We start from the raw sequence: 25,603 nt of genomic DNA, 5'->3' as shown, positions 1-25,603 counted from the left end.
TTAAATTTGGACTGCAAAAGTTATATGGACTACAATAATGGCACCATGAAGACAAAAATTGACTTTGGTTTGTGTTTGTTTCTCCTTGATTTATTTGATTTGCACACACTTTTACCTGTAAGTTTTTATTAGTCCAGATGTTTTCAACTCCCAGTTTTACAGGTACTCTAATGAAAACTGTTAAATTTAGCTCTCTAAACTCATTCTTCACCTTTAAGACATAAACAGGAGGAGACTGATTAATACCAACAACTGATTTTATTGTGATATGTAAGAGGGAATAATGAAACACATAATTCAGAAAAAACTTTACCTCCAATATCTGTTTTAGTGGTTTTTCAAGATTATTCTTCCCACTTGTGAAATTGATGTAAAGGCTGGAATCTGTATGTCTTTAGGAGAAACATCCATTGAGAAAAGCAAACTACAAAGGATCCAGAAATCATAATTGTAAGCACACTACAGCAAACCAAAGCACTGACCTCAACAAGGCAACATAGATAGCATGTTTTACACTTATGTTTTTAATTTTCAACAGTTCACTGCTTTCAGAGTGATTTGTATTGCCACTGGAAATGACAGAACATTTTGGTTAGTGCTACTTTTCATGCTGATATAATTCATTTGATAGACACAGATTAACATACCTGGTAAGAGATGCACTCAATGTCACCTTTTGGTCAAAATTACTTTGTTTATTAATACTGTAAATAATATCAAACACTGCCTAGAAGAAAGAGGTAAGATGTTAAAAAGCATTATAAAACATTTTAAATCTAGGATGCTTACAATTAATATATTTTAATTTGTGCATATGTGTATCTAGATACAGCGGGATCAAGAAGTCAGTTGTGAGACAGTTGTAAGCTCTCCAACTCATTGAGTCTTAACCCTATTGAGTACTGGACCCCAGTCCAACTCTGAACCATCCTCAAGGATCCCCAGAGCAAAACTGAACTCATTTAGTATAATTTATATGTATGGGAGGACCAAATGCAATCAAGTATAATTCAAGTTATTGGACTTGTCCAGAAGTGGCAATATCAATATTGGATTTTTCTTTCATGGGAACATGTCATGTATAAATAAATAAAAATTGTGATATGAATACAATAGACAAATGTACATATTTATGCGCTTACTAAAAATACCCTGAAATTTGGTAAACTGGTATACCTCACTTCTGCTACATTGGAACAACTAATTTTGTGTTTAATGCATACTAATTATGTGTAAGTGCTGCTGAGATATATCTGACTGTGCTAAAGTGGAACTATTGCAAGTATACTTAAGGTGCACTTTAAATGTCTTGCATTTAAATAGTGATATTATACAGAGATCATACAGTCCTTATTAATAGTGATATTAATAGTGATAATAATAACAAAACACATTTTAGGTATAATATTATGTGCATTGAGCAATAAAGAAATGCTCCAAATAAAGTTTAATTATAATTTTAAATCATTAGATCTTAAGTGATATGTCTATATATATATATATATATATATATATATATATATATATATATATGTCAATGAATGAATGAAATAAATGTATTTTAAAGAAAATGTGCCATTTATTTTTTTTTATTTTTTTTTCACTAGGCTTCAGAATCTACAGCCATGTGTGTCTTGAGTTTGAGCTCTGTCACGTTGATTCTTTATCAACTATTTATTTTTAGGGATACCCCCGTTGACCGGCCATAAATCAGAACCAGACGGTTTTTGCTTAAAATACACAATTGGCCGGTTTTTGTTCTTTTTTTCTGGAAGTGCGTCTGCGTGCACATACTACATTGCAATCATTCGCTATCATGTAATTTGTATGGTATTTTGAAATCTGTGCGCGGGACACAGGCAGCTGTTGAGCACAGGAAGAGCAGTGCTATGGAGTCAAAATCATGCTGCATATATACACAAAAAAATAAGTTTTGCAAAAGAAAATAACGTTTTGCTGATGAAAATTAAAGCATTGAGGAAAATAAATGTGTTTTTTTTTTGCAAGCAAAAATAAAGAAAGTATTGGAAAATTATTGGGAGAAAAAAAAAAATTTTTGCAAAAAAAAATAAAGAATTGCAAAACATAAATGAAACAGCTCGAAAGCAATGATTTTGCAAAACATATTTTCCATGGTCATATCCATTAATTTATTTGCAACGCTGCTTTTATTTTGCGTATCAGTCTAGTTTGAACTTACGATAACGTTTTCCTTTTGTATTAAATTTTTCTGAGCATCTCACTTTGTGGCACTGTTTTGACATGGGGGTGAATTCAAGGGACGAGGGCGTGTACAATATGATGTCATCGGCCCATGATGCAGCTCACTGATCTGGGTACTGTCATGAGCAGTGGTTTGCCAGTGGATCGTTTCCTCTTATTCACTAGCATTAAAACTTGCATGTTTTCATTTTATTAACTTTATTGACAAATGTATGTGTGTATTAGCAGCATTGGCTCAAGTTAAAGAAGTTGTCAACATGAACATCTGCTGTTTATTTCTCTCGATGTATACAATTTTATAGCATTAAAATGTGTATTGCTTCATTTGGTTAACTTCATGTGTATTAACATTGTTTCTTTACCATCTCTTTACTTGTGGGAGGACGCCAAAACTTTATTTTCCTTTGCAAAACTTTTTTTTTTTTTTTTGCATATATGAGGCATTATTTTGACACCATACAGAGCTACATGTCTGAGACACAGATAGCAGGAAGTGAACAGTCGTTGGTATAATGGCGCACAAATAAGAGCCCTTTTCCTGGACTCAATGAAGTTGAGTGAGCGTACTGTACCTGTCCACACCCTGCACAAGCGTAGACAGTGAATCTCTGCCTACCGTGTTGGGAGAAACGGAACTCTGACCTGCCCTGCCCCCCACACACAGATGCTCTGGTTGGTGTGAGAGCATCATGTCGAGGAGACAGTGGGTTTTTAATTGTAAAGGCAAGTTTGTTTTATTTTCACTGCCAAAGAATGAAAATCAGAAGAACCAATGGCTAAAATTCATTTTTACCACAATACCAGAGCAGTACAACAAATCCTTACCAGACCAGAGCAGTTCACAACATTTCACTGATCACTGCTTTTCTAATCTCGGTGAGTACAAGGCGGGATTTTCAAAGCGTTTGGCCATAAAAGACCAACTTTATTTAGACCAACGAGCATCTCCGAATCACAACGCGAAGTATGATTATGAAGTTATGTGTTCGTTTTCTCCCGAGCGTCTTATCAGTATGTGTGCTGTCTGCAGCCTGTCTGCACTGATCTTCATTTACAAAAACGTCATTAAAATGAAGTGTAACTCCGTGAATACTCAATGAAGAGACATGAGAGAGATATCTATAGAAAGCTTGACATGTCTACTTTAAAAATAAACAAGTGCTGGCGAAAACAGATATTCTGTGATAAAGTAATCCATATGAAAACAACGCGATGTCTGTTTTTCACGTCTCCCTTCATTATATCTAATGTGACCACGCCCCCGCGCTGAACGCGCTATTCAGATTCAAACTGAAGCGCGCGGCTTGAATACACCCACACAGAAGAAAAAGCAGCGAGACTCAAGTTCAAGTTTTTTATTTTACTGTTTGCTTCGTGGTGAGAGGAATAAGACATAATTCACCCCAAGCAGATGCTAACGCCTTGTTTACCGTGAAGTTGTGTGCGGAACAACCAATCAAATTATGTCAGTTGACCAATCAGAACACAGTATGCTACCGAAAGGTTGGGTTTAAGGAAACTGAATCTTTTGAACAGCTTCGCGTGAACCGTTTGGGGATCTCTGAGAATTGAGGTAATTTTAAAATGATATTTTGACAAAATGACAATGTTTTTTAACCTTGGATGGATTTAAACCTAATGTACAGGACTTATAAACAGTGATAGGAAGATTAGAATTTTCATCTCACTGGCTCTTTAAAGAAAAAAAAAATATAAAAAAAAGAATATATATATATATATATATATATATATATATATATATATATATATATATATATATATATATATATATATATATATATATATACACACATGGAGACAGCCTTGGTCAGTTTCTAGAAAGAGTCGACAATCTACAGGTGTCTGGGAACATCGGTGGGGAACGCGAGAAAGGTATGGCTGCACTGCTCACCCGGGAGAAGTAAGGAAATGTTACAATTTTAAGTTAAGTAGAGTACTTAGAAAATGGGGGGGCGGGGTAATGGGGGGTCTGGTTAACATGTTAAATTAGGTAGAGCACTTTCAGCTGTGAGTCCCATAATGGGGCTGCTGGCTAACAGGTTAACACACCAAATAAAAATACCACCATGCATAGGCTGAAAACTGTGGAAGCAAATAAATAAGAATCATGTTTATTGTCTAGCCAATATTATTGTAATGGAGGAGTCATCACAAGACATGGAATCAATTTGCAAGCTTTTAATAAGAAATATTGTGGTCGTACAGGCAGGGGTTAATGACAGCGAACACAGCAAAGAAGGACAGACAGAATCGTAGTTGGTGCACAGGTGGAATGCCAGGGTATCAAGCAGAGAATCACAGTCCAATAAACTAGCAATAATCTGGTAGGCCGGCAGCAGTAATCGTAAACGGGAAACAGATCAAATCAATAACAAGCAGACATCAGAAATAGTAAACACTCAGAAATGCAAACCGTAGTAAGACAAGACCTCGCGATGAACACAAGAAAGCTGGCAGCTTAAATACTAAAATCCAATGAGCTGCAGTTGGAGAGTAATCAGAGTGCAAGGAAGAGTGTATTTGGGAGTGCATTTAGTGCAATAGTCATTGTGTGTGTGTGTGTGTGTGTTGTTGTAGGAAGAGTTTCAGGTGCAGGATGAATGTGAAATGGAGTTTAATGGATATGTGAAGTCCACTTTGGAGTGCCCTCTGGTGGCCATAACAGGCACTCTCACTTGTGATCATGACAATATCCCCCCTCACCCTTAAGGAGTGGCTTTCAGACGCTCCTAATTAAAGAAAAGTCCAAAGTTCAGGTGGGAGGTGGAGAGGAGGTAGAGGAGGTAGGGCCAGGTCCATGTGGAAGTGCCGACAGAGCAGGAATCCAGGGTGGAGCAGGTGGAACTGGAGCCCACCAGGGCAGAGCTAGTGGAACTGGAGCCCACCGGTGCGGAGCAGGTGGAACTGGAACCCACCAGGGCGGCGCAGGCAGAACTGGAGCCCACTGGGGAGGCGCAGGCAGAACCGGAGCCCACCAGGATAGTGCAGGCGGAACCAGAGCCCACCAGGGCGGAGCAGAAGACCACCAAAGTACAGCAGATGGGACAGAAGCCCACCAGGGCAGAGCAGACTCTTGGACAGGTTCAAGGACTGGGACAGGCTCTGGAGTGAATTCAAGGACTGAAGTGGACTCTGGAGTGGAGTCTGGAGTCAATTTCTGAACTGGAGGATGTTCTAGAAGGGGTTTATAGCCTGGAGCGAGTTCTAAAGTCCCTTCATGGGCTATAGCAGAGACATGATGACCCATTTAAAGATCTGTTGAGACATGACAAGATTCTGGAAGGTCTGTTGAGACGTTACAAGGTTCTAGAAGGTCTGCTGAGATGTGACGAGACTCTGGAGAATCTGCTGAGACGTGTCGAGGTTCTGGAGAGTCTGCTGAGACGTGACGAGGCTCTGCAGAGTCTGCTGTGATGTGACGAGGCTCTGGAATTTCTGCCAAGACGTGACAAGGCTCTGGAATGTCTGCTGATACATGACGAGGCTTTGGAAGATCTGTTGTGGTATGATGAAGCTCTGGAAGATCTGCTAAGATGTGTTAAATCTCTGGAAGATCTGCTGAGATGTGATGAAATTCTGGAAGATCCTTTGTGATTTGACTGGGCTCATAAAGATCAACTGTGACTTGATTTAGTTCACAAAGATTGGTGGTGACTTGACTTTGCTCATGAAGACTAACGGTGACTTGATTTGACTCATGAAGTTTACCTGTGACTTTACTTGACTTATGGAGATTAATGGTGACTTGGCTTTGTTTATGATGATCAACTGGGACTTGATTTTGTTCATGAAGATCAACTGTGGCTTGACTTGACTCATGAAGTTTAACTGTGGTTTTACTTGACTCATGGAGATAATGGTGACTTGACTCACAAAGATCATTGGCGACTTGACTTTGCTCATGAAGACTAACAGTGACTTGATTTAACTCATGAAGTTTACCTTTGGCTTTACTTGACTTATGGAGATTAATGGTGACTTGGCTTTGTTCATGAAAATTAACTGTGGCTTGACTTGACTCATGGGGGTTGGTTAATGGTGACTTGACTTTGTTCACGAAGATCAACTATGGTTTTACTTGACTCATAGTGGTTAATGGTGACTTGACCTGACTCTGGACAGTCAGCGGAGACTTGACCTGACTCAACTGACTTAACTGGACTTCGATTCAGGAAGATCGACAATGACTTGACTTGTGAAGATCAACGGAGACTGAACTTGATTTTGGAAGATCAACAGGGACTTGACTTAAGTCTGGAAGATCAATGGGAACGTGATGACTCCCAAAGATCAACTGTGGCGGCCATTTCATGTAGGGGGGCCGGACTGGGCTGGTGGCCATCTTGTGCAGAGGTGCTGGACTGGTGGCCATCTTGTGCAGAGGCGCTGGGCTGGCAGCTATCTTGTGCAGCAGTGTCGGCTTGACAGGCCTGGCAAAAGCAGACTCTGGAATGGCAGCCATGTCGTAGAACGTTTCTGGAATCGGAGATACTGCAGGACTGCAATGTTCCTCATCCACAACACCCACAGTGAACGCTGATCCAGCAGTCCAGAGAACATAATCCAAGAAGTTGCAGAACGATGAACAAGGACCCTCATGAATTACTTTAGACTTTAAAGGTTGATTAAGGCCATCACAGAAAAAAGTCTATTAACAGACAGTCCGGTAGATCTGAGCCATTGGCTAAGGCCAAATATTCCCCAATGTAATGTTCGATAGTCCATGTGCCCTAATACAGCTCTAGTAACAGACTTGCTGTGCTCATACCTGACCAGTGTTCATTGGGTAAGTCACTGGATTCATTCATGACGAGGTCTTCTGTAATGGAGGAGTCATCACAGGACATGGAATCCTTTTGCAAGCTTTTAATAAGAAACATTGTGGTAATGCAGGCAGGGGTCAATGACGGCGAACACAGCAGAGAAGGACAGGCAGAATCATAGTCATTGTACAGGTGGAATGTCAGGGTATCAAGCAGAGAATCACAGTCCAATAAACAAGCAATAATCCAGTAGGCTGGCAGCATTAATCGTAAATGGGAGACAGACCAAATCAGTAACAGGCAGACAACAGAAATAGTAAACGCTCAGAAATGCAAACCGTAGTAAGACAAGCACTGCATGAAAAGAGCTGTATACGGACAACTACGGGATGGGAAATCTCTGCTAAACTGTAGGTTTGCCAGATAAATGAGGCAGAGTGCTTGGAAAGGTAATATACAGAAGTAAACTTGTGAAACATCCAGAAACCTTACGTATGTGGATGTATATAGGAACTGGTGGAAGTTTCCAGGAATCCTTACAGCTGGTTGTGAGGAGGGCTGGGTGTGAGGTGTGAAGGGCTTTTTATATGTTAATGACCCCCAGGTATGGTGGGGGGAGTGGGGGGGGGGGGTAACAATGTCTCTTAAAGACAGCACATACAGTATTGTGGAACATAAAAACTGTGTTTGCTAAATACGTTTATTATTAATATAATTTAATTAGTCTATTTAAGAAACTTAGCATCATTCAAATTAACTGAAATTCAATGGACACAATTACCATTTTAATATGTGAAAATTATGTCTCTGACTTTTCATGTTCTTTTCATGATTTCATGATCACTACATTTATCAAAAATATATTTATCATTAGAAGCCTAATATTTGTTGCTAAGGACTTCATTTGGACAACTGAACGGTGACGTAAGGGAATGCAACCAATGACATGACAGTATCATTCGCGCGAACACAATTTAAATTGTCGGCATTGTGTGAAGTAATTTTTTGCGAATTGCGACTTGGTGAAACTGACTATTGTTTGTGATGGCGTGTAAAAGAAACCTGAGTTTTACTACTCCCGTGAATAATAGGGCTTTGCAACCCGCAGCAAATATGATTTAATGAAACCGTTGATCTCCGGTCAGAACGCTTTGTCTCGTCAGCTTGAGGGTTTGATGGAGAAGCAAGCTGCAAACACTGTTCTTCTCGAAGAAGATGCTATCCAGCATCTCTGTGCCTATGAGCGAAAGTTTGACGAGCAAAGACCGCAAGAGGAACAAAAGACCGCGGGAAGAGCCATTACATAAAATGATAAAGAGGGCGCAAAACATGGGCATTGCGGTAAGTTGAGTTTTATTTTAGCGGACAATATAGTAGTAAAGATGTGTATAATAAAGGCTAGATGTTTGGCCCGCACCGCATTTGGCGGCCATCTTACCACGGGGAGCTCGCTCGCAGTATTGTGTTTTAATGGTGCATGGACTTTTAAATAACCATAACTTGCTCCATGTTCTACCGATTTTCAAACGGTTTGGTTTGTTATAAACGTTAGAGATTAACCTATGACACTTAGGGATGTCATTCAATGTTACAGGAAGCTGCAAGGTGCCTTCACAATTCGGAAAACAACCCACATAAATATGATCCACAAACTGGGTAAGACTGCTGTTTTTCTGCTATGTTTATTTGGCCTTTGTGGGCCATGCCGTTTATGGGGTTTTACATATTCCTTTTAAATGTATTTAATGAGACACTTCTCTCTTTCCACACAGAATAAGTTCGCCTCGTAACCAAGCAGTCATGACTTATCTGCTAGAGGAATTGAAAACTTTTGCAGATGCAGACCATGAGTGTATACAAGGTAATTTTAAAATGTTTAACAATTTTAATGTCCATAATTTTAGTGTCTTATATTTTGTCCATCTTATGATTTCAATAGTGTAGTTTCTGTCATTTATCTGAAATTTCTTTTATTCAGCGTGTTGCAAGGCATACTTTGAAACACTTCAGAGAAAGTACAATTTGTCTCAGCCAGAAAAGTCCCAGCTAAGAGATACCATTAAAACAGGAGCTAAAAAACGACAAAGGAAAAGACTGGTGAGTGTAGAAATTCATCAACTTGTCTTTAAAGGGACAGTTCACCCCGAATTGAAAATTATTTTCTTCTGATAACCACAAAAGAAAATATTTTTAGGAATGTTTTAAATCAAACTGATCATGAGCTCCAATCACTTCCATAGTTTTTTTTTTTTTTTTTTCTACTTTAAAGTCAAAGGGGCTCATGATTGGTTGGATTATAAACATTCCATCTTTTGTGGTTATCAGAACAAAGACATTTACAGGTTTGTAACAACATGAGAGTGAGTACATTGGCAGAATTTTCATTTTTGAGTGAACTATTCCTTTAAGTTTGACCAGGGCTGGCCCTGACCAATTTGCTGCCCTAGGCAAGATTTTACCTGGCGCCCCATGCATCACAGCCCATTTCACCCTGTCATTGTGTTCATGATTTAGCATACACACACATATATATATATATATATATATATATATATATATACACACACACACACACACACACACACACACATTACAGCAGAACTGTTTCCAACACTCATAATAAATCATCATATTAGAATGATTTCTAAAGGATCATGTGATAGACTGGATGTCACATGTGACACTGAAGAATGGAGTAATGATGCTGAAAATTCAGCTTTGCATCACAGAAATAAATGATAATTTAAAGTATTATAAATTGAAAACAAATTATTTTAAATTGTAATAATATATCACAATATTACATTTTTCTGTATTTTTGATCAAATAAATGCAGGCTTGATGAGCAGAAGAAACTTCTTTCAAAAACATTAAAAATAGTAATGTTTCCAAACTTTTGGCCTGTACTGTATCCCCCCAAAACTGCACAACTGTAGAGTAAAACATTAATAAAAAAGTGATAATAAAAATGCGTCTTAAAACTGACATGATTATACAAAATCACAGTCTGGGGACTCAGAACTCAGACATTAAGTTTAAGGTAAAAATAACTGCCATGAAATCATCTTACTCCTATGCAATAAATTGTTCTTTCACTACATCTCTTTACCTCTGTCTTTATCCTCTTCTCTTCTTTTTGGCACTGTATCTATCACAGACTATGCTCATTTATTATGTGTCATGTAAATTCGGCCTTCCGTCACAATCAGGAAACTTTCACCGTGTCTAGAACTGGCGCGAGCTGCCAGGCCCGTTTCTACGAGCTATGTGTTAACAAAAGCAGTGCTGTCTACATTGGATGCGGCGTCGGGCACGCTACACAACAAATTACCAACAACTGATCGTGTGCGCGCTCTGTTTCTGACGCACTTCAAGCACTCGATGGGCGGGGGAAGATTGAAGAGCCGGACTTTTTTTTTTTTTTTTTTGCTTTATTTGGTAGTATTTCGAATTAATGGTTTTAAATAGTAGTAAATAGTAGTTTTCTCTCCACCTTCAATACCACGACTTAGGTGCCCTTGAGCAAGGCAGCATAAATGGCTGCCCACTGCTCCAGGTGTGTGCTCACAGTGTGTGTGTGTGTGTGTTCACTGCTCTGTGTGTGTGCATTTTGGATGGGTTAAATGCAGAGCACAAATTCTGAGTATGGGTCACCATACTTGGCTGAATGTCACTTCACTTTCACTTTCATAAACCACAAGTCAGCACTCTTAAAAAAAAACACTATAAATTTACATTAACAGTGTTTAAAGAGATTTGGGGGGGGGGGGGGGTAGGGGCTGCGGCTTGACGTCGGCTTCCTCCTAATTTTGTTCTCCCTCTTCTCTCACAGGGTGCATTGACTGTGCTTTCCTACCGAGGATGACCGTTTCTTCCTCTGTCATCTTCTTCGTCTCTTCAACATTCGGGTCGTGGTCACCAGTAGTACGGGTCCAAGAATGTTGTCTTGCACATAAGCTGCCGGCTTGCTTCTGGCAGAGCTTTATATTTCTCATCTTAAATAGACATGATGCCAGCTTTCAGGTTGGCTGTCAGTTGTCCATCCTCATCCGATGGGGCAAATGTGTCATCTTTAATGAGACGGCGCACAGGGAGAAGAATTGATGCTGTATGCTGATCTGTGATGTAAATGTCTCTTGACAAGCAGCATTGTAGATGTGTTGAGCTTTTAATTATAATGTATGCTCTCTTTTGAACTAAATTATTTATAATGTTTTTTTTTTTTTTTTTTTTTTCGGTGGGAAAGAAATGTAACTGGTGTTGCAGCTTAAAACCGGTAACATCGTCAACACAGTCTATTGTGGAAAGCATAATACATATATAATGTCTCCAAAAACTCCAAAATGTTTTTTGTCATGTCTGTAATGCATGTGCATTTCTCAAATCTAAAATAGCATATAAAACATGTTAATTTGTACTATCTAAACCTGTTTTGCAAGTTTGAAACCCTCATAAGACAATCGACATATGATAGAGCGAGAAATTCACACCTTTATATCGACCCCCACAAACTATACAGAACTACCCCACAAAAACCCCAACCCCCTCCAGCTGAACTGAAATCGGCCTGTTCGGCATGTGTTTAATCATGTTACTGGGTTGAAATATGCCTGCACTCACAGTAGCTGTACTCTTTGTATTAATTATTTCCTCACCGCCCATATTATTATTTTCACAAGACCATAATAATAACAAATTATCAATTGATAATTAATCATTATGTTTTGCGAAAATCATTGTTATTTGTGATTGTAGGCGTTTGAGGAAGGCTTTAAGACCAAGCTGAACCCTCTGTCAGCTGCTCCCACTTTACAGTGAGTGTGAGCGCTGACTGACCCAGCTTCATCGTCAGCAAGTTTTGATTTTACAAAATCCGTTTGAGCGAATACAACTCATTGATCATGAGCCCAACATTTGGCAAGGTAGGAAAACATTCAGTCTACCTGAAAAAAAAAGTATTTTATTGTTAATTGTTCAAAGTTAATGCTGTTAAATAGAAAGTAACAAAAAAATATATATATATTGTAGGCAATTGTATATTGCTAAAATTTACTCATGCCGATGGTTTGTTTTATTTATTTTTATTTTATTTTATTTTTTAGAATAACTGTAGCCTATATTGTTAAAACAAAACGTTTTTGGTTGCAGACAGATATAGGCCTATATTATTAAAAATATATTATCATTACAAATATTTGAATCGTCCCTTACCTTAATTTCTTAAAGAATAAACACTTATTTTATAAGAATAAACATTCTAAATAAAGAATAAAAGAAAGAATCTCAATTAGCCCTTAACACCTTATTTTCCATTTCTGGAGTTAACTGGCAACTCTAATGATGATGTAATTATTTTTTGACTCCCTAAAGTGGCACCTTGCCCAAAAAAATAAAATAAATAAATCAATCCCCCTTGTAGGAGATATGCGAGTGATTCATAGATTTAAAAAAGAAAAAAGTGTGTGCTTCATTTTGGAAAATGAATACAGCTCGGAAAAAAATTATATGATGAAAAAGTCATGCTAACATATTATTAATTCATATAAATAATTTAAGCATTTAAAACCTTTTTATACTAGATTCAACTTGAATTTCAATACTATTGAACTGACTTTAAAATCTCAAGGAGTTTATAAATTGAAACCGTAAAATGTCACTATGCATGTTACAGGTCCCCTTCTTCGTGATCCCTTGTTTTAAACTTTAGTTAGTGTGTAATGTTGTTGTTAGAGTATAAATAATATCTGTAAAATTCTAAAGCTCAAAGTTCAATGCCAAGCAAGATATTTTATTTAACAGAATTCGCCTACAAAAAATGACCCGTTTGGACTACAGCCCTCTAGTTACTGCAGTAATGACGTCACTAAAACAGTTTTTTGACTAACCTCCGCCCACATGAATTCACAAAAAGGGGGCGTGGTCTTGTTGCCCTCCGACCAAGAAGAAGGAAGAGCTGCGTTTGTGTTTGCCATGTCGTTGAAACGCTGTTATTTTCATCTCGAAATCCAATAATCTTTGTTTGGGCTTCCCAGGGACACTGCACTTGGAGATTATTGGTAATAATAATAATTTATGTTTAACTCTGTTCCCGAAAATTATAATCCACATGTAAAACTTTGTGCAGCACATTTTGCTGAGGACAACTTCCTCAATCAGTTCAATGCCGAATTTGCAAAAAGGTTATTCTTTAAAGATTAAAGAGTTCCCTCTTTGTCTGGAGAAGGCGTTGTTTATGGACCACAATCGGTAAGTGTATTTTATTATTTAAGTTGGTGCGTTTAACAGTTTCTGTAACTTACTACACAAAGGGCAACGCTGTTTAGCTTTGTTAACTGTATGTTAGAGCTGTGCAAAAAAAATGGATGCGATTTTCATGCGCATCTCGTCAGTAAAAATGCTCCTGTGATTATAAGTACATCTCCAGCACATGCTCCTGCCCACTTGTTTCTCAAAACTAGTCCAATCGCGTTACCAGGAGGGCAGCCTGTATTCATCTGGTGTCGAATCACAACACAGGAACCGCTGGCCCAATCAGAACTAGTTACGTATTTCTGAGGGAGGGACTTTATAGAACAAGGAAGTCATCAGCCCGTTTTTGTGACAGAGAATACAGCAGTATACAGATAGGTGAATTGTGTGAAAAATCATGTTTTTTTTTTTTTTACACGCGAAACATGAACACATGTTATATTGCACACTGTAAACACAATCAAAGCTTCAAAAAAGCGCGAAAAAGGGGACCTTTAAATACCCTTAATGAACTTTAATCTTTATCCTAAGACCTTGATTGCATGTTAGCATAAAACTAAATCAAGTATAAAATGGGACAACAACCTTTATATCAAATATTTTTAAATTGTCCGCAGCTAGGCAATGCGAGAGGCAGGTTCTGGGCAGAGCATGTGGAGTGAATGTGATGCACAAAGTCATTTTCAGATGCAATGAAAATTAAAGCTGCAAGCAGCGATGAACGGGCCCTCGCACCCTGGCTCTCCACCACCCGGTGCCCATAGGAGGAACCCTGAACGTTGGGCCATATGCTTATAAAATAGTAAATATTTTTGCCACATTTCCTGCTGTCAACAGGTGGCGTTATGATTATAATTGAATATCGCCATGTAAATGTCTTTAGGCCAGGTCTCTTACCAAACATGCAAGGTTTCAGGCAGATCAGACATCTCATGTTTAAGTTAGTATGTAATAAGTTATTCCTGTTGCCAGCAGGTGGCGCTATACTTATAATTGAATATTGGCCTTTAGGTGTGTTCAGGCCAGGACTCTTATAAAACATGCCATTGTTGCATGCTTTAACAATTAGCTAAGTGTTGCTAGCATGTTTTATTATGCTTCTAGCATGTTGCCAGCCTATTCAACACTTTTTGACACTTTTTAATTTATAAGTTCATAACAGAATTAGCCTTGTCACTTCCTGTTACCAGCAGGTGGCGCTGTGACTATAACTGAATTTGGTCATAGGTGTTTGTCTGGAATAGAACACTTATCACACGTGTGAAGTTTGGGGAAGATTGGACATCGCTTGCCTGAGTTACAGCAACTTCCCTTTTCACTACATTATTAGCATGCTTTAGCACTTAGCTAAGTGTTGCTAGCATGTATTAGTATGTTGCCAGCCTATTTAATTTTATACTAGCATGTATAAGTATGTATCTAGAATGTTGCCAGTCTATTTAACACTTGTTTACACTTTTTAATTTGTTCCTAGGAGTCTGTAACAGTGTTAACCTTGTCACTTCCTGTTACCAGGAGGTGGCGCTATGACTATAACTGAATTTGGTCATGGGTGTTTGTTCAGGACAGAACACCTATCACACGTGTGAAGTTTGGGGAAGATCAGACATTGCATGCCTGAGTTACAGCAACTTCCCGTTTCATGGCGAAACATCGAACTTTGTCAGGCTGCCAGGGACACACCCCTTGACGAAAACTCAAAACCTTCGCAATTTAACATCACAAAGGTCTTATGATGACCCTCACCAAATTTTAAGATAATCCGATTAAAACTGTAGGAGGAGTTCGTCAAAGTACGAGGCATGGAAATGGAAAAAACTGCACAAAAATCATACAGGAAATTCAAAATAACTTACTTCCTGTTGGGTTTGGGATTTTGTACCAAGATCATTTTTTTGTAGGTAATGGTGTGTTACATGTGTGTACCGATTTTCATGAATGTACGTGAAACACAGCTCGAGGCGCACTCCGTTGAAATTTAACAGGTGGCGCTATCGAGCCATTTTGCCACACCCACTTCTGAAACCTATATCATATGTACATTTTTGCCAGTCCTGATGCGTGTGTAAAGTTTCATGAGTTTTGGAGCATGTTTAGGCCCTTAAAAATGCGCTTCATTACGGAGAAGAAGAAGAAGAAGAAGAAGAAGAAGAAGAAACGGAGCAATTCCAATAGGGTCCTCGCACTGCATTGCTCGGGCCCTAATAATAAACGGAGCAATTCTAATAGGGTCCTCGCACTGCTGTGCTTGGGCCCCAATTAAAGCTGCAAGCAGCGATGAAAGAGCCCTCGCATCCGTGCTCACTATCACCCGGTGGCCATAGGACAACAGAGAACATTTGGGCCATATGCTTACAAAAAGGTAAATATAAAAAAAAAAAAGTGACATTGAAAAAAAAAATATATATATATATATGTATTTGTGCCCCTTCTGCTGCCAACAGGTGGCACTATGTTTATAAGTGAATATCAGCATGTAAATGTCTTCAGGCCAGGACTCTTACCAAACATGCAAAGTTTCGGGCAGTTCAGACATTGCATTTTTAATGGTTTAGCTCCTGCGTACCTATCTAGTCTTCTACCATGTTACAATCCATCATGCTTCCTAGGGTCACAAAATGCTGGATTTTGGTAGTTCCTAGGATAGCAAAGTCCACTAAAGGGGGTAGAGATTTTTCGCATTTGGCTCCCAAACTCTGGAATAGCCTTCATGATAATATATGGGGTTCAGACACACTCTCTCTGTTTAAATATAGATTAAAAACACGTCTCTTTCGCCAAGCATTGAAATAATGCATCTCATAATTTTGGACGACAGTTATATATGATCAAATGCACATTATTATTCTTTGATTGGAATAGCAGCTACGCTAATTATGTCTCTGTTTTGCCATGGAATTTACATCTTGTGGTAACTAGGATTTACACAAGCTCCAGTTTGGATCCAGAACACCTGAGAAGAGATGCCAACCCTTCAGATGATGTTTAACCTTTAATAACATACAAAAACTACACAATTTTGATAAAAGTTCGCATCATATAATAATTGCTGTTAATAGTGTTCATCATCTGTTTGATTACGACTTTAATTGATTTTTCCCTACATTTCTGCCATATGCACATTAACTACACATGAACTTACAGTCATTACTGATTAGCCAATACTAAATATTGTAGAAACATAATTTATATTAAAGTTGCTTTGCGTTGATTTATATTGTGAAAAGTGCCATACAAATAAACTTGAATTGAACTGAATTTAATTGAATCCCTTTATGGTATGAATAATTGAAAACTGGGTGTCTTTCTGATATTTCATTGAAGAAGCCTATAGGGTTACTCAACCATGCATTATTTTCTAAGTTCCAAGTAGATTTTAAAACCCCAGATTTGGTCTCAGACATTTAGACCTCTTTATATCTATTTGTGTCTGTTCACACAGATTTTGACTCACAGAAGTGTTTCCTGCGAAAAGAGGTTTGTTGACCTGACAGATGGTCTCCCCTAATAAAATTCCTTGCATGCCATCTGTAGAAAGGCAATTCACTCTGCCCTGTTCAAACAGAAAAAAAAAAAAAAAAAACATAAATACTGCAAAATCCTTTTCTAAGCATCCACATGACCCTACATAATACAAATGCTTTGGAAAATAGATGGAAATTTATTTTGAAAATATTTGTATAGATGTAAACTATTAAAATTACTCAATTATGTTCAAACATTATGTTAAATAATCAGCTATTCTTGCTGTATTTAACCCCACATGCCATGGACATCATCCTGTCTTACCATTCGAGACATAATTCTCCTGTAGGAAAGTCCAGAGGGGTAGTTGAGGGTGAAATGAGTGTTGTATGAGTTTTCTCCTGTGTTTTCAACAAATACTGTCACATTGATTTCCTGCATTATCCCAACTTCTATGTTAGCAGATCTGAATCAGAGAAACAAAAGAGATGCATGGTTAAATTTAACTAATTTTAGATTACACTCAAAAAAATGACTCTTTGGCTGAACATGATTCTTTCATGGACAGTGGTTCCACATGTTTGTACCATGTTATTTGGACAAGAATAAATCAAGTTATAAGGACATGTCTACTTTTAGTTGAGTTTACTCAGTTTGCTTTAGTTCATCCTTCATGAAATATCTGAGTAGAGATAATATGTTTACATCATGTAGAACCACTGTCCATGCAAGTTTAGAGTTATAAAAACATTAGCAAGTAAGATATAACTTTTCTTTACACATGATGTTAATTGTTTGCAGTTGAAGGATGTTACTATGTGTACATCATGCACTAGCACTCTTATTAAAGTTGCTTTTTTCAAATTAAGTATTTTAGACTTTCTTTTAACCAGGTCCTCAACCCAACCACAAGCTCCACACTTCACCACAATGGTAACTCGCACCAAATACACCAATATAAAGTATTTTAAAATGCCCACATAATAGAGCATTATACATGAAAAAGTCTCCTTATTATCACTTTTTACTAAAAACTGCATAAAATAACACTTTATTTCAACATTTTCTCTCCCCATATCCAGTCCCGTGCAAAGCATGATGGGAAGCGTAAAACTTATTTTGAGGGACTTGATTGAAACATGTTCTTTCAAAATGAAAACTTTATGTTAAACCAACGAGTCACAGTTTTAAGTCAGTTTAACATGACACAATCATGTTGAAATGAAAAATAGCCAAAATGGCATTAATTCAACATGAATTGTTCAGGTAAAGTGAACAAAACTGAAAATTCATTTTTTTGAGTGTAAGTCTAATTGACTGTCCAGCCAGAGGGAATGTTCAAGATGCAGAAATGAATAAACTTTATACCATTCACTTACCCAAAGCTAAAGTCCATTTTGAGGTTGTCAACACAAAGGTTGTCTGATCCACAGTTCATTTCATAATCTAACTGTAATATGATTAAAAGTGCACATATTGTGTCATATACTGTACATTTGATCACACTATTTACACTTTGTAACAAGTTAAAATTGAATATGAAACATCTCTTACCATCCACAATGTTGTGTTTTTTATCCATGGTAAGAGAACAGGCTGTAAATTCTCTAGGCTTCGGGAGGGCAGACCCTCAAAAGTGATCATTAATTCATTAAGCAGTGGGTTGAGATGATCCTCTGTGCAAGCCTGGACAAGACAAGCAACATAATAAATTAAAGGATTATTTTTATTTTACTTTTTTACTTTTTATGTTGGTATCTTTTCTCATAAAAAAAAAAAAAAAAAAAAAAAAAAATTAATATATATATATATATATATATATATATATATATATATATATATATATATATATATATATATATATATATATATATATATATATATATATATATATATATTTTTTTTTTTTTTTTTTTTTTTTTTTTTTATTGGTAGTGCCAACAGATACACCAACATGCTGCTGTGTGCATAGGAAATATGCTGCTGCTGCATCAGTGAGCATACATAAATCCTATAGCAGATCTAGACAGGTGGAGTTCAGGGAGGTGGAGGGTATCAAAGAAAATCTGATAGCACATTGCAGGAAACTGGTATAAAAATATCTGCAAAAAAAGGCAAATAGACGTCAAATAGACGTCAGTTTTGCCTCACTTATGTGTTACATTTGACGACTGTAGTAAGGGAAAATGAAAGAAAAACACTGTAGTTAAAATAATTAATATTCACAGATGAAAATGTGGTACTTATGAAGTAATATGAATTTCTTAGAACAAATTCAAGCAGGATAAATGTCAAGCTTATGAGCCTGTGCTGATATTTTCTCTAAGCTACATTGTTTTGAATCATATTTTACATTTGACACATTTAATAGCTATGCAGTATTATTTATATAATATGAATTATGTGTTATATTATTCAAAGAAATTGTGGTTTACTTTGCATCGGAGCATTACAAGGGTTAGCCTATTTTAGTGAGCTAGGATGCATGGATTAATATGCGAAATGTCAATATTCTCATTTATTAGGCCTATATTTTAATTTATATTTTAAAATTACTTTAATAAAACAACATGCATTTTTGTTATTCATTACCTGTCCTTTATTTTGACAGATAACTTCTTGGGGAAAATGTATTTGTCTGTACACTGATTAAGAAATTGTTACATCTTTTATGAATTATTTCCTTTATTTAAGTAAAATGTGAGGCACTGTATAATTTTGTTCCCATTATTTAGGCCTCATTAGCCTAAAACAAGAAATGAATAAATTAAATCTGCACGATTTAGCTAAATCTTTGAAACTCTAAAGAATGGATGGATTAATCAAATATCCTCAAGTTTAAACTCCAGTTCTCTCATTATAATAATAATTTAAAAAAAAAAAAAAAAACTTTTTTTTGATTTTGAGAGGAAGCCTTCTTTACTTGCTTTTAGGGCTGGGTGATGCCCCAATTTTTTTTTCACAAATTAATCAGATTTACGATTTAAATAAATTTTTCGCAAATCAGTCGCGTTTTAAAATCATTCACAAAACTACCACCAGGTGGTGCAAATGGACAGATTGCGAAAAAAAGCTTATAGTAAAATGACATAAGAGGAGGAAGTAAAACAACAATAACATTATGATATAACATTGTAACATCTTTAAAAAAAACTACATAGAACTACAAAGCCTATTTTATCTCATGAATAATGGTTAAGCATCAAATATGCAACATCACAAATATGGAAACATTTGGATTTCTCCCGAGTGAGAGAATGAGAAAGCCCAACCTTACCTTATGTTTCTTCTTATTATTATAATTTTTTAGTTTATAGCTAAGCCAATATTATTATATACAGCAATTATATTTATCCATTTGAATTTATTATTTGTAATTCTTGTTTTGTTCCGGTAAATTTGTTAAATTTAAAGGTCCCGTTTTATGCGCTTTTTTGAAGCTTTGATTGTGTTTACAATGTGCAATATAACATGTGTTCATGTTTCACGTGTAAAAAAAAAAAAACAGTATTTTTCACACAATTCACCTATCTGTATACTGCTGTTTTCACTGTCATAAAAACGGGCTGATGACTTCCTTGTTCTATGAAGCCTCTCCTTCAGAAATACGTAACGAGTTCTGATTGGGCCAGCGGTTCCTGTGTTGTGATTCGACACCAGCTGAGAGCAGGCTGCCCTCCTGGTAATGTGATTGGGCTAGAACGCACGTGCTGGAGATGTATTTATAGTCACAGGAGCGTTTTTACTAACGAGATGCGCATGAAAGCCGCATTTGTTTTTTTGCACAGCCCTACCATCTAGTTAACAAAGCTAAAAAGCGTTTGCCCTTTGTGTAATAAGTTACAGAAACTGTTAAACGCACCAACTTAAATGATAAAATACACTTACCAGTTGTGGTCCAGACAAAGAGGGAACTGCTCCATCTTTCAAGAATAATCTTTGTGCAAATCCGGCATTAAACTGATTGAGATTGAGAAAGCTGTCCTCAGCAAGCTGTCCTCAGCAAAATGTGCTGCACATAGTTTTACATGTGCATATTTAACTCAGGAACCGAGTTAAACATAAATTGTAACCATTAATCTCAAAGTACAGCGTTCCTGGGAAGCCCAAAGGTGATTGGACTCAGAGATGAAAAAAAAAGCGTTTCAACGACATGGCGACAAAAACAAACAGCTCTTCCTTCTTCTCCATCGGAGCACAACAAGGCCACGCCCCCTGTTTGTGAATTCATGTAGGCGGTGGTTAGTCAAAAAAACTGTTTTAGTGACGTCATTACTACAGGAACTAGAGGGCTGTAGTCCAAACGGGTCGTTTTTTGTAGGCTAATTCTGTTAAATCAAATATCTCACTTGGCATTGAACTTTGAGCTTTAGAATTTTACAGATATTATTTATACTCTAACAACAACATTACACACTAACTAAAGTTTAAAACATGGAATCACGAAGAAGGGGACCTTTAAAGGATTTGTGGTAAAGTGAAGGGAACTGAAAATATCCTGTTGGTACATTCTAACATCATTAGGCCAGTCGTTATAGTTTCTAAATGTAATAAAATACAACTTATGACTTTTTTTTTTTTTCCTCTCACAAGCTAAATTAATTTTTTAGCGTGTTAAAAAAATAAAATAAATGCAGCGACCAAAAATAGGTGATTAATCCATGAAAATGCAAATTATGCATGATTTACATATTTTTTCCTCTCACAAACGTAATCTATTTTTCAGCGTGTTAAAAAAAAAGTGTCACTCTGGGTTAACAGGAATTATAATTATAATATACTTCGAAACAGAGCCTTTGCCTAATCTAGGCTATCCAGGTTTTTTTTTTTTTTTTTTTTCATTGCATCTGAAAATGACTTTGTGCAGCACATTCACTTCACGTGCTCTGGCACAGATCCGCCTCCTGCATTGCTTAGCTGTGAACGGTTTAGAAATGTTTGATATAAAGGTTCCTGTCCCATTTTATACAGGAATTGTTAATAAAAATAAATAAATAAATAAATAAATAAATACATACATTTACAAATTTTAGTTCTAATTATATTGTTAACCCAATTATTTAACTATTGGCTATTTAACATGCAACGTGACATTTTACCCTTTTTAATTTTTAAACTCCTTGAGATTTTAAAGTAAGTTTAATAGTATTTAAATTCAAGTTTAAAAAAAGGTTGTAATTGCTTACATTATTTCTATGAATTAATAATATGTTGTCATGTTTATTCTTGTAGAAAATAAGTGTTTATTATTTAAGAATATAAGGGAAAAAATAAGGGACGATCCAAATATTAGTTTTGTTTCACCTATTTATGTAGGCTACAATTATTAAAAAATAAATAAAAATAATAAAATAATTTCATTAAAAAATGCCATCGGCTGGAGTAAATTTGACCATTATAGAATTGTGACTTTAAAGGTTCATGATTTAGGAGTTGAAAATACTGTGTAATTACAAATGGCTTGGATTTTAGAGCATAACATATGAAGTTCTATGAAACGTAAGCCAATAAAACATTTTTGAAAAACTTCAAGTTGTGAACTAAAATTTTATTTCAACCATATAGCCTGTGAATAAATAAAATGCATACTTTTCCTAACATTTCATTATTCATAAAATGCATACAATTTCTGGTGTTTGGATTTGTACTTCAGAATAATAAGCTCCATGTTTAAAAATAGCCCTAGACTAGGTTCTCTCTCTCTCTCTCTCTCTCTCTCTATTTAATTCTTTACTTAATAGCATTAGCTCAATGAAATACGTCTGCCTTCAGGTAGAATGAATGTTTTCCTGCCTTGATTAATGATGGGCTCATGATCAATAAGTTGTATTCGCCTCAATCTGATTTAGTAAAGTCAAACTGCAGATGGTGATGGTTGGCAGAGTCCCGCTCGCTGTGAGGCGGAGCAGCTGCAGAGGATTCCGCTTGGTCAATGAATTTTGTAAAATAATCATTAATTATCAATTGAGAATTTGTTATTATCATTATGGTTTTGTGAAAATAATAATAAGGGCAGTGAAAAAATAATGAATACAAAGAGTAAGGCTGCTGTGAGTGCATACATGTTTCAGCCCAGTAACATGACAACACATTGTTCCTTCAGACAAAAAACAAAATGAATTCAGTTCAGCTGGAGGGGGTTTGTGTTTTGGGGGGTAGTTATGCATATCTTGTAGGGGTCAAGATAAAGGTGTGAATCTCTTGCTCTTTCATCTGAACAGTGTCTATAGAGGGTTTCAAACTTGCTGAGCAGGTTTAGATAGGACTCATCGTATTGGTTATACACTCTAAAAAATGGTCTGCCCCCACATAAGATTTTTCTATTTCTAGTCATTCATTTGTTATATTCAACTAATAAGAGGTTTATCTAAAATGTACTTAATCAAGTCTTATAATCTTAATATATTCCGCTCTCAAGCACATGCATTAAGTTTGCAACAAAGCACATGCAGAAGTAGCCTAATAATTGTGAGACATTTTAATTATTTATTAATAAAGAAATGTTTTGTTGTCAGCTGCAAGATGAAATTCACAGTGCTGGCTCTCTCCGATGAGAGAAATGCAACTTTGACAGATTACACAATGCTTTTGTTTTAGTTTAAAAGACATTTGAAGCTTTCTGTAGATATATTTTTAATGTGAGATACCAAAATTTTAAGTAAATTCATTATCAGGTAAAAATTGTAAAAGTTATGAGAGGGCACCTCCCTGTAATTAATGCACATAAATAATTTTTACACAAACACTTGAATATGAATATTAATTCACATTTTGCATATGCATTGTAAATAATCTTTTGCATGCAATTATCCAAAATAAAACCAAACAAGATTTGTAATGAAGATAAAACCATTAAGAATAAATGCTGCACATCGCACACAGTATCACATGAGGCAATCTACCTCATGAACAGTTAAATGTTCCCCACTTATGCTTATGCAAAAAAAAATGTGCAATATCCTTATATTTATTTGTTACCCCTCCATCCTAGTACATCCCTGCATCTTATTCAATCCTATTCCATTATCATTTAAAGCACAATTGTTTATACACTTATTTATTTGCCTATATATATATATATATATATATATATATATATATATATATATATATATATATATATATATATATATATATATATATTAGGGCCGGGACTAGATTAAAAAAAATAATCTAATTAATTAGAGGCTTTGTAATTAATTAATCGAAATTAAACCCATTTTAATCGCATATAAATATTTGACCTGAGAACAGTGAGAAGTAATTTTTTTTTCACATGGATTTATAGTATACCATTGAATAATGACTGAATACATAAGCTTAAGCAACAAAATATTGTTTATTTTTGTTCAACCAAGTCTAGCAGACCAGTGCAATTTTTGCCATGAAGTGTAGCAATAGCATATTTAGAAACAATTTAGAAATAGTACATTTCAGAAATTCAGGAAGCTTATAGGTGCTGGAACCTTCTGTAAAGTGTTTTTTTTAAGTAAAACACAATACTGTCAATTACATTCAGAACATTGGAAACACTGACTATTAGAAAACATCTCTCTGTTGCTTCAGAGGCCATAACATTCTAAGTCCAACTCTCAATAACCTTGGCCAAAACAATAACGAGTTCAACATAAACTGTTGCACCAACAAAATAATACATAGTTCAACATAAAGTGTAAAGTCCACGCTAGCTGCTATATGTTTTGCGTTGAGGTGATACTTGAGGCTCGATGTGCTGCAGTGATATGCGAACGCTAGTTGGTGCTTCAGTATGATCGGTCCGCCGAAACTCATCCGGTGAGAAACGTTCCGCGGTGCAAAAATAAGTTATTAAAAATGCTTATCTGTGTACTGGAAGCTTATGTCACTGGAAGCTTATGTCACTAAAACAAATTCCTTGTATGCGCAAGCATACTTGGCAATAAAGCTCTTTCTGATTCTGATTCTGACATGCGCCGTGAAAATCTTGCACATATTTTACACACCTGCATTTAAATGCAGCTGCAATTTTTTATATTAAATTATATGAAAGCAAGTAGGACTGGGTGATAAATCGATTTTATCGATTAACCTGAATGTTTTTTTTTTTTTATCATCTTGTCTCAGTTATACATTTGACTGGTAAATGAATGATAAAGAACTATATTAAAACTTGTTTTTAAAAATGTGTTTGTCATTTGAACATTGCTTTTAAAATCAATTTAATTCATACATTTCTGAAAAAATCAGGGATTTTTTTTTTAGGCCATATCACCCAGCCCTAAAAGCAAGTAAAGAGGGCTCACTTTAAAATCACTTAAGTTGTCAATTAATGAAGCTCTTTTTTACATTGAGTGCATTTTATAGATTATAATAAGAGAACTTGAGTTTAATCCTGAGGATGTTTTATTAATCCATCCATTTTTTAGAGTTTCAAAGATTTAGCTAAATTGTCAGGTTTAATTTATTTGTATCTTGTTTTAGGATAATAAGGCCTAAATAATGGCAACAAAATTATACAGTTCTTCACGTTTTACTAAACATGCAACAATTTCTTAATCCGTTTACAGAAAAATATATTTTTCCCAATAAGTTATCTGTCAAAATAAAGTACAGTTTATGAATAACAAAAATTAAAGTTGTTTTATTAAAGGAATAGGATAAAATATAAATTAAAATATAGCTGCAAGCAGCGATGTCGGGCTCAAGCCATCAGTGCAACGCCACCCCGGTGGCATCGGGACAACTGTGCCCAGCGGGCATAAGCATTTACAGTAACCCTCTGACAATCAAGTTTTAAGGGATGCGGCAGTTAAAGGGTTAATCCGACCAATCTAGACTTTGAAATCACATACACAGAACAATATATATAACTTTAGTAACACTTTATTTTTATATTTATAAAA

At 36.0% G+C, this 25,603-nt stretch overlaps 1 protein-coding gene across 3 annotated transcripts in view; it reads right to left on the bottom strand.

Moving 5' to 3' along the window:
• Positions 1-25,603, bottom strand: part of LOC127968703 (integrin alpha-X-like) — a 117,260-nt gene that overhangs the window by 2,508 nt on the left and 89,149 nt on the right. For all 3 annotated transcript variants that reach the window (XM_052570042.1, XM_052570043.1, XM_052570044.1), the window contains 8 exons: positions 18,276-18,407; positions 18,101-18,171; positions 17,046-17,187; positions 16,711-16,809; positions 648-727; positions 483-569; positions 314-392; positions 116-211 (listed from right to left, as the gene is read on the bottom strand). In XM_052570042.1, coding sequence (XP_052426002.1) covers positions 116-211; positions 314-392; positions 483-569; positions 648-727; positions 16,711-16,809; positions 17,046-17,187; positions 18,101-18,171; positions 18,276-18,407 — 786 coding nt within the window. The remainder of the gene's footprint in view (positions 1-115; positions 212-313; positions 393-482; positions 570-647; positions 728-16,710; positions 16,810-17,045; positions 17,188-18,100; positions 18,172-18,275; positions 18,408-25,603) is intronic.

The sequence above is a fragment of the Carassius gibelio genome, chromosome B12, assembly GCF_023724105.1.
Source record: "Carassius gibelio isolate Cgi1373 ecotype wild population from Czech Republic chromosome B12, carGib1.2-hapl.c, whole genome shotgun sequence".
In the NCBI taxonomy this organism is placed as follows: Eukaryota; Metazoa; Chordata; class Actinopteri; order Cypriniformes; family Cyprinidae; genus Carassius; species Carassius gibelio.
Note: the sequence above shows the minus strand (reverse complement) of the source record. Positions and strands in the feature narration are given on the sequence as shown.